Source organism: Vulpes vulpes, chromosome 13, assembly GCF_048418805.1.
Source record: "Vulpes vulpes isolate BD-2025 chromosome 13, VulVul3, whole genome shotgun sequence".
Taxonomy (NCBI): Eukaryota; Metazoa; Chordata; class Mammalia; order Carnivora; family Canidae; genus Vulpes; species Vulpes vulpes.
Genome location: NC_132792.1, coordinates 6,421,557 through 6,436,176, shown reverse-complemented (window position 1 = coordinate 6,436,176; position 14,620 = coordinate 6,421,557). Strand labels below are relative to the sequence as shown.

The following is a 14,620-nucleotide window of genomic DNA, read 5'->3' as shown; positions in this document are numbered from 1 at the left end:
TGTGAGCAATGCTACATGGAGAAAACTCTCACCCAAGAGCTGGCAGAGCTCATAATGACTCTGACTCCACTTAGATTACTCATGACAGCAGCAGTCTACTGCCTCAAACACCCTCCTTGTTCCTCACCTCCAGGAAAATTTCTCCATGTCCAGAGTGGGTGGGGGAGGGAGCTGAGGGAACATTTATGGGGCACCCACTTCGTGCAGGCATCGTGTTAGGCATCGTCAGAATCACATGGCAGGGCGTTTCTGCTTCCAGTGAGGGTGTAGAAGATCACAAGGGACTGTTGCTCCCACACAAACTACATGACACATCTTTTTTTTAAATCCACCAGACTGCTAAGGACACAAAGAAACCAAAGTGAACCAAATTCCAGAAATGAGCAAACATTTCCCAGGATGAATGGCTGCACTCATCCCCAGAGCTGTGAGATGCGGAACTTCATCAAGTACCAGAAAACAGGGCTGACGCCTGGGGGCAGGGGCAGGAAAGGAGAAAATCGCCCTTGGCCCTCAGGGCGCTGGGTCTTCACTGTGCACAAGGCAGCAAGGATTCATGGCCCAGAACAGGTGGAGGAGGAGAAGTCTGCTACCAGCCTTATAGAGTGCACCAAACCTCCAAGTGCACAGGCTCTCCTGAGGCTGGGCTGTGCAGAGAGAGGAGAGAGGTTCCCCAAGTAGCAGAAAGGGGAAGAGAAATAGGATCATGCCAATAATTCGAAAAGCTGGCAGCTGGCCTGTAAAGCTGATGAAGAGCCCACATGGTTTAGAAAGTCAGCAGCTGTGCTGTGAAATAAAAAGCAAATTCTGGAGTCTCACTGTGCTCAGATGTCCAGTCTTGCTGAAAGGAAGTCCTGATCCCATTCTCAAAACATCTGAAGACAGGGGAGAACCAATTCTGGAGCTGCAGCAGAGCCCAGCTCAATTACAGATTAGATTTATTCATTCCTGTGCCGGGGGAACCCAAGGGGACCCCCAGGTTCAGTGATTGTCTGGGAGGACTCAACAGGTGTTAAGATACAGTCATACTCCCAGCTATAATTCCTCATAGCATAAGAATGCAAAGAAAAATTCACAAAGGGAAAAGGCATGTTGGGTGAAGTCCGGGGGAACCAGGCATAAGTTGCCTAGAGTCCTCTCCCAGTAAAGGCCCAAGGGCAGCTTAACTCTCCAGCAACAAGCCGTAACAAGACATATGAAATGGTACCAGCCTGAGAGGTTCACTGGAAACTCACTGCCAGGGTTTTATTGGAACTAATCACATAAGCACTCTCTGCCTAGCATATCTCAACACTCCACACTCCCAGAAGGAAGCAGATATTTGGCACACACCATGTTGTCTGGATGGTTTCAGCACCATAAACTTCTTTTATCAATGAGGGTTTGGAAAGTCTTCTGATGCCCAAGGTCCCAGATACCAGCCAAGGGCCAAGCTTGCAAGTACACCTTTGATAGGATGCAGTCAGGCCTGCCTGTTAGGTAGCTCTGGACAGTCCCGCATACTGCTGGCCTGATATAAAAAGCGGCACTTACTTTCCCATGGCCAATTATTGGTTAACTCAGCCTCTACTGTTCTTTCATACATAATCTCTGGTTTTCAGTTAAAAATTATGACACATGCAAAGAAACAAGAAAATGCAATCCCAAATCAAGAAAAAAGTAAACGGAAAATGATGTGTGGATAACTCAGCTATTGAAATTATTTAGATATAAACATTTAAATAGTGATGATAAATGTGTTAAAGGTTCTAATGAAATATATGTGTGACCAGATAATAAATTTTAGCAAAGATATAAAAAGTATAAGAACCAAACAAAAATGCTAGAAATTTTTAAAAATCAGAAATGAATGATTCCTGAGTATCTAAAGAGCAGATCTGGGGATCCCTGGGTGGCGCAGCGGTTTGGCGCCTGCCTTTGGCCCAGGGCGCGATCCTGGAGACCCGGGATCGAATCCCACGTCGGGCTCCCGGTGCATGGAGCCTGCTTCTCCCTCTGCCTGTGTCTCTGCCTCTTTCTCTATCTCTATGTGACTATCATAAATAAATAAAAATTAAAAAAAAAATTAAAGAGCAGATCTGATATTAGGAGAAGGATAAGTAATCTGGAAAAAAGATCAGTAGAAGTCACATAAACTAAAACACAAAGAGAAAGAAGAATTAAAGGGGGAGATCATCTGAATGCCATGAAATATCAGTTTAATACATGACATAGTGTCATCCTGGAGGAGGAGGAGGAGAAGAAAACATATGGAGAGGGAGTAATATTCAATAGATAATGACTGAAAAGAGACTGGTTCATAACTGATGAAAGACATCAATTCACAAGACCCAAAAGCTCAACAAACCCCAAGCAAGGCAAGCATGAGGAAGCCATACCTAAACTTATTGATGTTAATATCATGGAAATCAAAGAGAGAAAAAGCTTAAAACCAGACAGAGGGAAAAGGACAATTATACATAGGGAGAAATGATAAGGATTAGAAATAACAAAGAACAGGGCAGCCCAGGTGGCTCAGTGGTTTAGTGCTGCCTTCAGCCCAGGGCATGATCCTGGAGACCCAGGATCAAGTCCCACATCGGGCTCCCTGCAGGGAGCCTGCTTCTCCCTCTGCCCCTCTCTTTGTGTGTCTCTCATGAATAAATAAAATCTTAAAAAAAAAAAAAAGAATGAATGAATGAATGAACAAAACATAACAGAGCAACATCTTTAGAGTGATGTCCCCCTAGAAACTGACAGTCATCAAAAATAAATTTAAACAAAATAAAGAAGTTCCAAACAGCCAAAAGCTGAGATAATTTAACCCCAGCAAACCAGCATATAACAAATGCTAGTAGGAAAATCCATCTGATGGAAGCCCAGGCCTACAAGAAAATAATAAAGAATACCAGAAAGGCTGAATACATAGGCAAATATAAAAGACATCCAAAAAAATGTGTTTTTAAAATATATATAAACACATATATTTTATAAACTTTAAAATTATATTTTGATAGATATTTTAAATATTGACTGTATGAAGCAAAAAAAGGACTAAAACTGTACTGAGTTTATAACAAATGGAAGTTATATATATGACTACAATAGCACAAAGGGTTAGAGAAATAATATGAATTACAGTGTTTTGCGGTTCCTACACTGTCACGAAATAGTATATCTGGAGCTAGCTAGAATGCGTTATAATACAGATGCATAATATAATGTGTACAGCAATCGCTAAAAAGAAAATAAATTGAAAATAAATCAAGATAGTACTTTTCAAGTGAGACATATCAAAATTATATTAAATGTAAATAGACTAAAAGCTCTCCAGTTAAAGGGCAGTAATTGTCAGACTAGCTGTTCTGCACACGCACGCACACACACACACACACAGGAACACAAACAAGATCCAGCTATATGCTATTTTTTTTAAGATTTTATTTATTTATTCATGAGAAACACACACACACAGAGAGAGAGAGAGAGAGAGAGAGGCAGAGACACAGGCAGAAAGAGAAGCAGGCTCCATGCAGGGAGCCCGATGTGGAACTTGATCTCGGGACCTCAGGATCACACCCTGGGCCAAAGGCAGATGCTCAACCATTTAGCTACCTAGGTGTCCCCAGCTATATGCTATTTATATAGACACACTTGAAAAATAAAGACTCAGGACGTTTCATTCAAAATTCAAAACCCAGTGTGGTGGCTGACAGATTATGGTCCATGGACCCCTGCCTCAGAACCACAGGAGAATGTACTGGAGTCAAAGATGCCTGCTAATCTTTAGGCTCAGCAAAATCGTGAAAGCATCTCTTGGCTTGGGGAACCCATTTTCTGCACATTTGTTAACATCTCAAGGTGGTTCTGAAGTTGAGTAAAGAACTAATCTGGTGGGAAGAGTGGCTAGAGGCCAGAAGTGTTCCCATTAACAGAAAAGCAAGCCTGAGAACCTCCCAGCACCTCCTCCATTGGGATGGCCAGCACAGAGCTGATGGTCAAGTCTACCCCAAGCTATGAAGACATATTCCGTCTGGTCTCTTCCCTCAAATCAACCTCTCCTTCTGAAAGTAGCCTGTGAAATAACAACATCATTGTTCCCATTTTCCAAGTAAGGAGGCAAAGGATCAAAATCTCCAGAGGTCACCTAGTTATTAAGTAGTGGCACCATGATTTTGATCTTTAGCTGCCTAACTCCGAAACCATAAATAATAGCAATGAAAGTAAAATAACATCAACATCTAAAGAAACATGTAAAGAAAATATAATACTTAGAAAATATTTAGAATCAGTGACTTGCAAACCTAAATTTAAGCTCAAACCATGATCAGGCTGGTCTTTTTTTAGAAATTGGAGTCATTTTAAAGATGAGGGAGGGAAAAAAGAGGTAATATTTTTTGATCATCTACCATGTACCTACCATACCCACTACTCATACGAACTGTATCACTTTCGGTATCTCCAACACCAGAGAAAGCTATTATGATCAGCATTTTATTTTATTTTTTTTAACTTTATTTATTCATGAGAGACACAGAGAGAGGCAGAGACACAGGCAGAGGGAGAAGCAGGCTCCCTCCAGGGAGCCCGATGTGGGACTAGCTCCCACAGGATCACACCCTGAGCCAAAGGTAGACACTCCACCGCTGAGCCACCCAGGAGTCCCTACAATCAGCATTTTAAAGATTATAAAATCGTATAAAGAAGTTAAATGAAACAGACTGCAAGTGGCACAGCCAGAATTTGAACCTGAGTCTGTCTGGTTCTAAGTTCTGTGTTTTTCTGTAAGACCTCATTGCTCTCAGAGATTTTAAAGTGCAAAACAGAATCCCAATGAACTTCCAAAGAGCAATCTGTCACTGCTTTCCCAGCACGCTGTCGGAGATGAAGAACAGGTTTACAGCCTGCTCTGACACTGGGTAGTTTCTAAAATATTTTTATTTACAGTTTGGCTTTTTACTTAAATTTACTGAACAGGTAAAAACATTCGGTTCACCCAGTTCAAAACTCAGACACTGGGAAAGGACTCACTCCAAGCCCCAGCCTCCTATCTACCCAGTCCCAGCTCTCACTGACCAACCGTTCGGTTTCTTTGTGTATTTTGTGCATGTGCTTCAAGAGGCTTTAAAGCAGACATAAATGAATACGGATATATCTTTGGCCTTTCTTACCTCAAAGGCAGAGTATTTTTGTTGATCTAAACCTTGCTTATCCCCCTTCATTATATATCTCAAATGCCTTTTCAAGGAAGAAAGTAAAGAGCTTCCTTTCTCTCTTTTGTAGCTGTACGGTGTTCTGTTGCTTGGATACCCCCTTGTTTATTTAACTCGATCCACAAACTTTCCGTTGTTCCCAATGAATAACACTGCACGGTCATTATTTCAGTCATCACAAGTGCATCCATTAGATCTCTTCTTATAAGAGGCAAGCTGAGGCAAATAGCATTTACACCTGCAATTGGGAGGTTTTGTCAACCTGCCCCCCAGAGTCTGGAACCATTTACACTCCCCATGATGAGGAATGAGAACGGCTCTCATGCAGCCTTACCAACTGGCTGTGCTATCAAACTTGTGAATGTTTACTAATCTGTAAGTAAAAAATGGCAGCTAGGTGTGGTTTTATTTTTTTATTTTTTATTTTTTATTTTTTTAGTTATCAGTGAGGTCAGACAACTTTTCACATGCTCAAGAGCTATTCCCTCCTCTGTGACCTGTGATCTTTACCTATTTTTCAATTGGGATACTGGGAGCTGTTTATCTTTAATATGAGATAATCACTCATAAAAATAAGACAAACATTTAAAAAACCAATATAAGAATTCCAGCTGCTTGAGTATTTTCCTTCTTGGATTTTGAAAAATACGACCTTAAGTGCCATTCTCTGGCTTTGATATCTAACAAGCACACTGCGTAGAATCTAGAATAGTTATCCTAGAATGAGTGCGTCAATCAATCAGGATAGCAAACAGGCTGGAGATGGAAGTCGAGTGACCCCCAATCAGCTAAAATGGTAGATCTGTGGAACCACTTCTGTACAGGGTTGTGATGCAAGCCCCAACCTGCCTTTCTTCTGACACTCATCCAACTATTTCCTTCCTCCCCCTCACCTGCTCACTTGGTCGTGTGTGCTCGCGTTCTCTCTCTCTCTCTCTCTCTCTCTCTCTCTCTCGTTACCTCCCAATGTCTCTTACCACAGGATAGAAAACAACACGACTCCATTTTTCAGAATCAGTAATTACAGTCCAACTTCACAGGCTGTATGAACTCCAGTGAAATGAGCATTAACTCTCACACTTAGTATGTAACGATACACGCAGAGCTAGCCAAAACAAGTGTCCTCTTTACAAAGGACCCCTTTAAATGAAAAGATAAAACTTAATTTAAAAATAAAGTTATTCAAAGGCATCTGGGTGGCTCAATCAGTTAAGCATCTGCCTTCAACTCAAGTCACGATCCCAGGGTCCTGGCATTGAGCCCCAGGTCCACCACTTCACACTCCCTGCTCAGCAGGGAGTCTGCTTATCTCTCTCCCTCTGCTCCTCCCCCCAGCTCGGGCTGTCTCACTTGCTTTTTCTCTCAAAACCATAAATAAAATCTTTGAAAAAAAATAAAATTATTCAAGACAATGAAGGGCTAAGCTGTAGACTGGGAGAAAATATTTGCAAATATGTATCTGATAAGGGGCTATTATCCAAGATATATAAAGAACTCTTAAAACTCAACAGTAAGTTGAGAAAACGAATAACCCAAGTAAACAAAGAGAGCGAAAAGCCTGAGCAGACACATCACTAAAGAAGATATACAGATGACAAGCAGGTACATGAAAAATGCTCCACCGCTTATGTCTTCAGGGAAATACACATTAAAGCAGGAATGAGGTATCATCTTCACATCTATTAGATCATCTTCACATCTATTAGAAGAATTAGGTATCATCTTCACATCTATTAGAAGGACCCAAATCCAAAATGCTGAAAACACCAAATGCCGATGAGGCTGTGGATCAACAGAAACTCTCAGGCACTGCTAGTGGGGATGCAGAATGGTACAGCCACGTAGGAAGAAGTGTGGCAGTTTCTCGCAGAGCTAACCATACTCCTACCATATAATCCAGCAATCACGCTCCTTAGTATCTACCTAAAGGAGTTGGGAACTTAGGTCCGGACAAAACCCGCACACAGTGTTGAAGCAGCTTTATTCCTAACTGCCAAAACTTCAGAAGCAACCAAGATGTCCTTCAGTAGGTGAATGGAAAAAGAACCTGTGGCACATCCAGATAATGGCTTATTATTCAGCACTAAAAAGAAGTGTACTATCAAGTCCTAAAAAGACAGGGAGGAACCTTATATGTATACTACTAAGTGAAAGAAGCCTGTCTGAAAAGTTGTAGGATTCCGACTCTAGGACATTCTGGAAAAGGCAAAACTATGGAGACGGTGGAAGGATGAGTGGTTGCCAGGGGAGTAGGGAGAGGGAGGGATGAACAGGTGGAGCACAGAGGATTTTCAAGGCAGGGAGACGGCTCTGCCGGAGAACCAGAGCAGTGGATACGAGTCAGGATACATCTGTCAAAACCCACAGAATGTTGAGCACCAACATGGAGGCCTGATGCAGAACCAGGGCCTTGGGTGAGTATGACGTACCAGTATAGGCTCGATTGTGACAGATGTACCACTCTGGTGGAGATGCTGACAATGGGGGAGGGTGTGGGTGGGAAACAGGGCCAGACAGTCTACGGGAACTGTCTGTACTTTCAATTTCACTGTGAACTGAAAACTACTTTAAATATACTTGATTAATTTAAAAAAAGGGGGGGGGGACTGGTAAAATCCAACTAAGGCCCACAGTTTAGTTAATACCAAAGTCAATTTCCTAGTTTTGATAACACACTATGGTTAAAGATGATGCTATTATGGAGGGAAGATGGGGGAACAGCACTTGGAAATCCGACAGACTACATACGAGTTTAGAATTATTTTAAAATAGGGGCACCTGTGTGGCTCAGTGCTTAAGCATCTATCTGCCTTTGGCTCAGGGCGTGATCCCGGGGTCCTGGGATGAGTCCTGCATTGGGTTCCCCAGAGGGAGCCTGCCTCTTCCACTGCCTATGTCACTGCCTTTTTCTCTGTGTCTCTCATGAATAAATAAATAAAATCTTTAAGAAAAAAAGAATTATGTTAGAATAAACATGTTGCAAGTGAAATAAAGCCACCATTGATTAATGTGTAGGGGGACTACCACTGAGTCACCCAGCCCCATAATTGAGAACAGTTCTATCAACAGAGTTGTGGGGTCACAGGAGCCCAACAGAGAGAGAAAACTGTAAGGTGAGTCCCTCCTGCAATCACACTGCCTCACTGAGCAGCGTGTGGGATTATTTATTTGAGAGAAAGCAAAGAGCTGAACAGCCAGGGGGAGGGAACAAGCCCATTTGGTGGGGAGATCCCTGGCTCAGCGGCAGCTCCTCTGGTGCATCTTCTCTGGCACTTGCTCAAGATTGATAGTGTTGTTTCCGCCCTCGGGAATGCATTTTAATTACGGCTGCAAGAGGCACATATAACACCTTCACTGCTTGTGAATTCTCAGTGGTTTGATGGGCTTCACCCCATGCTTTATAGTCCTTTCAATTTTAGGATGACTCGAAAATGTTTTTGGCATGACGATGTCCATCGCAGAGTCACTTGTAACAGCAAAAACCACAAAGGACCAAACTGTCCAATTATGAGGGAATGGGTAATTAAACTATGATACTCATCCTAAAGCAGCCATTAGAATTAGTTTTATAATAAGTATATTTTCATGAAATGGGAAAAATGCCCAGGGAGTGATGATTTAAAAAAAAGGGGGGGGGGGCGATATTTATAATGTTCAAATCAGGCAGGCTCTCCAGCCCTGCCTTTGACTGGGAGGTTATTCTAACTCAAAAGCGAAGTATTCTTGGCAAACCATCTGGCCACTCATTTAAGCTACATTCTTTAATAGGAGCTTTATCGGTGGTAAAGCTGATGTTTTAATCTCCACCCAAAAATGCTCATTTATAGTATGACCTCAATTAGGCCTAAAAAAATAATGTACCAAAAATTCTGCAGACAAAGGGAATGAAAAGCACTTTTCAAATCTTACATGGTAAACACATATTAATTTTATCTTTAAAATAAATATATAAATAACAACATGTAATTTTAAAAGGCAATACAAGAGTTTGCCCTTATTACAGTGTTTCCTGACACAAATTATATATTGCAAATTATGTATCCACATCTAGAAAAGCAAACTGGTTTCCTCTTGCAGGCCAACTGCAGTAGATTAGTAGTGTCTGTGTGAAGATTTTGATGCTTTGTGCAGGATTAGTGAAACAGGAGAGGCCTGGTTTCTTAGGAATGTTTGCCATTGGTATGCAGAGGGAGCGTGGAAGCATGCAGACTATGGATTTTCAGGTTTTGGTGAGAATTTTCTACCACGGAGTAGATGTGAAAGGAAGAAAACAGAGTGGGGGAATGCAGTGGGTGGAATAATGTCCCTGCAAAGCACGACCTGAGATCTAGAAGCTCATGTAGCAGAAAGAAGTTACGACTACAAGTGGAACTGAGGTTGTTCATCAACCGACCTTGAGGTAAGGACGTTCTCCTGGGGCATCCAATGGGCTCACAGGTGAAATCACCAGGGTCCTCCCAGGTGAAAGGCGGAAGGGAAGCAGAGGGGAGAGAGGTGGGATGCTACGTTGCTGGCTTGGAGGATGGAAGACTGAGGCCAAAAGCCAAGGAATGCCGGTGGCCTCCAGAACCCAGAAAAGGCCAAGGATGCATTTTCTCCCAGAGCCTCCAGAAGGAATACAGCCCTGCCATCACCTTGCCTTTAGATCAGTGAGACCCGTGCTGGAATGCTCTACTATTCAATAGCTTGTGTAGTTTCAAGCTATAAGTTGGAGATAGCAGAGCAGTAAACAGAAAACTGACAGAGCTGTGTGATGGCAGGAAATGGCTGAGAGCTACACGCAAGGGTGACAGCCCCAAATCCACTTCCTATGCACACAAGCCAAAGATTCCACAGATCTGAGCTGGAGAACAATGAAGATTTTGGGGCAGAGAGACTGTTCGGGTATGGCTGGGGAAGGAAGACGTCCTGTGCTGACAACCCAGGATGAAAAGTGTAGCTCCAGTTCTGGGATGGGAGGACAATAAAGAACCCGGCCAGGTCCTACTTGCCCATCTATGAAGTGAGAGCTGCCTCGGCTTTCTGTTCTCTTAGCACCCTACTGTGCTAGTCTACGGAAACCTAGGGTCCCCCAAAGGAGCACATCTGTGGCTGTGAAATGCAAGATAAAGCTCTTCATTTTGATCACGTACAAAGTCTGTGTGGCACTCAAGAAGCTCCCTGCTAAGACACTGTCACTCCCATGAGGTGACAGGCCAGTCCTGCCTATGAAATCTCAGAAGAGCTTGCTGATGGGAGAGTCCTCATCCCCTCCAAAGTGGTGACAGCACAGGTTGGTCAGCATGGTAACAGGTGCGGCCAAGAAGCCTAGTAGGGGACTGGGTACCTACTCTGAGGTTCGGGTCCATGTGTCAGATACAGATGACAGTGTCCACCGTGGGGGAGGGGAGCGATGACAGGAGTGAAGTTCCTGGCACAGTACAGGCATACGGCAGGTGATCAATAACTTCCAACCATGAGTGTGGCGCCCCACAGCCCCTCCCACATTCTATGTTCTCCAGGATTCAGCAGTGGACACAATTTCAACAAACACTCTAGAGCATCATGCTTTCCGTTTTCCTGTGTGGATGCAGCAGCAGCAGCAGCAGCAGCAATCTGAAGGACTGAGTTGCCAGCACCAGGCAGGCATTTTTATCAAACAAATTCACAGGACCACGCACAGGTCTTACTGTCGAAGACCGCAGCAGAAGTGGCCACTGGGTGCATATTTAGCATCTACATTCGGGGGATCTCAGTTACAGCTATGACACGAATACAGACAGCCACTATCTCCCGGGCCCCTGCAATGTGCCGGGCACTGCCAAGGGTGCCCCATAACCACCACCTCCAGCTGGGCATCATCATGCCTGTTGTATCAGGGGACTGACCCGAGGCAGTCCGGGATCCGAAGGCCCACCCCCTCATCCTCAGCACTCACATCCTCTCCTCTAAATCCCTCCAGGTTTTAAGAGTAAGAGCAGGCCTTTTCTCTAGCCTGCACGCTCTTACATGTGCCCCCCTGCACCTGGTTTCCAAATGACAGAGAAGCTGTGCATGCTACTTCTGGAAGGAGAGAGCACGCCATGAAGTGAGTTATACCTTGGACTCCATGCAGCCTACCTAAGGGGATCCAGGAGTGAGGGGGACACCCCCCCAAATAAGACACCTTCATTTGGACAAGCGAGATTCTTCCACCGCGAACCTGCACACCACGTGCCGAGCCCTCTCACCTTGAAGGAGGCGTGCTGCTCCATGTGCCGCAGCAGCTGGGGCTTCTGGGCCGCTGTGTAGTCACACACCGTGCACTTAAACTGCTTCCCTGGAAAGAAGGGAGGAGAAGATGAGCGTCACATGAGGCTAACGGTTCCTGTGTGTGAATGAAGTGCCAGGCACAGAGCCAGGTGTGCAACGATGCCGGATGGGAGTGCACAGCCCCTGGGGGAGCAGCCTATACACGCAGACACCTGTTGACTGCAGGTGGCAGCAGAAGGGGGGCTTGCGGTAGAGGGAGAAGAACAACCAGCTCTGCCTGGGAAGCCCTAGGAGCAGCGATGCTGGAGCAGGTGCCTACAGAGAGTCAGGGTGTGTCCAGCTGCCTGGAGGAAAGAGAACATGTGGGGAGCACAGAGGTGTGGACCCCAGTGCTCAGGAGACGGGAGCTGGGTCTTCCTTCCAGGACCCCAAGCATGTGGTCTCAGGGAGGGACAAGCACTGGCCCTGGAGCAGCTGCCAGGGCATCAAGGGCCTGCAGCATCTCACCAAGAACATGTCCCGAGAGCCAGGAGAAGGCAAAATGCCACTCGGCAAGGCAGCAAGATCTGTGCTGGGACCGCCTAACCCAGGCCGGAGCATGCAAGGCCGACGTGAGGGGATGTGAGAACAGAGCTACACAGAAATGGAACACACTGCTCTTTTAAGAGGATTCACGTGTTAGCAACATGTGAACATTCATTGATGGGATGAACGGGCCCATGATGTATTTGTTAAAACAAATTAATGGACATACGGGCAGCTACATTTTTCACTCCCTGGTTATCACAAGTGAAACCATGACATGCAATAGCACGAACATCGATCAAATATAAATCTGCCCAACTTCTGTTAGCTGTCGACTGTTCACCAAGCAGTTTCTAAGGGATGCAAGCCTCTCGGGGAACCAGGGGCACAGCCACTGCATGTGGCACCACAGAAAACACTGGCTCCTCCCAGGGGCTTGGCACATCCTTCCTTCTCGGGCTGGGTGAGAGAGCCGTCTCCCTCTGCAGCCTGCAGCCTGCAGCCTCCGTCCCTGTGTCCTCTCAAACCTGATGAAATCTGGCTGATGGCACCTGTCACCAGAAGCCTGCTCTCACCAAGGAAACCAGTGAGCTCCATGAGGCCCAGCTGATGGTGGATCTCCGTCGGCATTCTTCTGGACGATGCTGCATACGGCTGTGCTAATAGGCCGGTATCTAGTGTCCGTGAGGCACCCTCTCCCATCCACATCTTCCATACGCCGGCATTCCACAATGCTCTGCTCATAATCCCATTCTTCTCCTTCTAGATGCATCCTTGCATAGAACCTTCCCCTGGAGACTTCTGTAAACCTTTAATGCCAAAATCTATACCTTCCATTCTTACTTCTTCATTCTTCTACATCCACTACCATTCCCTGATCTTGAGATCTAGTATCCAACCATCTGCTTGGCCTTTGATCCAAATGCGCTGACCTGGACTTACTGTCTTTCCCATCAAATGGGTCCCAGCTCCAGCCTTCCCAGTTCTTTACCCACCCGATTATGAAGTCAGAGACTTGATAGCCTCCTCAGCATCTCCATGACTCCAACTGTACTCATTTCAGATTCTCAGCACCTGATTTCACCTCCTAAATATTTCTCTATTTCTCTGTTTCAACATCTCCCCACTGGTTTAGGCCCTCCTGACTTCTTTCCTGGATAAGGACAAAAGCCTGTATACTGATTTCCTTGACTTCAGGTAACCCTCCCATCCATCTGCCATCCATCCATCCACTAACCAGCCGTCCACTCACCTACCCACCCTCTCTCTTTCCGTCCCTCGGTCCATCATCCATCATCCATCCATGTGGATGCCCCAGCCTCCATCCAGATGATCTGACACATAAACTCTCCCACAGCCCTTCCTGCACACCCACCAAGGACTCCAACCACAGAACAGAGATGAAGTTCCAGACCATGGAACAGAAAGCCCTACAGAACCAAACCAACTCCCCCCCACCTGACCCTTCTCTCTGACTTCTGGTTTGCCTTCCCCTCTGTATGTGAGGCTCTGTGACACAGAAATCTTCATTTCTGGCCTTTGCCAAGCCTTTGCTAATACTTTCCAGACCTGGGGCGCAATGCCTCTCAGCATTTGGCCATTCTTCACCATAACTCACAATTCAAGCTGAATGACATCTCTGACAACTGGGCTAGGAGTCAGCTCCCGTCATGCTCCCAGAGACCCTCTCCATGTGCTTCTGTCTGCCCACCTGTGCAGCATTGCCACCTGTCCACAAGCCTGGGGCAGCCCGGGCTGCCCATAAGGACTGTGTCTTATTCAGCCCCGCACCCCCAGCACCTGAGTGCAGGGCACACACTGAACACATTTTATACATTTTACTAAACTGAACTGGGCAAAGAACAGAAAGGAAATTCTATATATCATTTTTTAAAGATTTTATTTATTTATTTGACAGAGTGAGCAGAAGCAGAGGCAGAGGGAGAGGGAGAAGCAGGCTCCCTCCTGAGCAGAGAGCCTGACGTGGGGCTCTGGAATCACGACCTGAGCTGAAGGCAAACGCTTCAGCGACTGAGACACCCAGGCACTCCTAAAATTCTGTGTATCTTACATGAATAACACTCTCAATAGTAATAGCGAAAGAGAAATAAGAGTATAAATACATTAATACAATGACACTATCATTCTAGAAGAACAAACCCCAAATTCTAGATTCTACTAATTTTGCAAGTCCTAAGTATGGGGAAAACTTTTTCATATGTAAGGCAGACACGTCATAATTAGAGACCAATGGACACTTGTTCTTAAATATAGTGTCATCTTTTTTCAAACACAGGGCTGCACATTTCTACACATCTTGGATATAACCTCAGCCACCCATACTTCTCCACTGATTCCTGATGCACATAAATACATCATCATTGTGCCAGGCAGCCTGAGCAAAATGGTGCTGGGTTCTGCACCACCAGAGTACGGGGAAGAAAGCTGATAGAGCCATCCCCCAAAATGATACATATTTTCACTCATTGCCAATACACATTGCTCAGCGAGTAAAAGAAAAGATTAAGTGCTAAATAAGGTACTCTGAAATGAATAAATGGAATCACGGTTGAGATCAAGAGTCAGCCTTTTATGGACATACTCCCAGGGTTCTGTGAGAGACAGGGAAAGAACATACCTCCAAAAAGCCACCCCTAAAGAAGCCTCAAAGT

General features: G+C 45.0%; 1 protein-coding gene across 11 annotated transcripts in view; it reads right to left on the bottom strand.

Moving 5' to 3' along the window:
* The window catches only part of ZFAT (zinc finger and AT-hook domain containing), a 189,375-nt gene that overhangs the window by 56,684 nt on the left and 118,071 nt on the right, over nucleotides 1-14,620 (bottom strand). For all 11 annotated transcript variants that reach the window (XM_025993483.2, XM_072733877.1, XM_072733882.1 and 8 more), the window contains one exon: nucleotides 11,402-11,490. In XM_025993483.2, coding sequence (XP_025849268.2) covers nucleotides 11,402-11,490 — 89 coding nt within the window. The remainder of the gene's footprint in view (nucleotides 1-11,401; nucleotides 11,491-14,620) is intronic.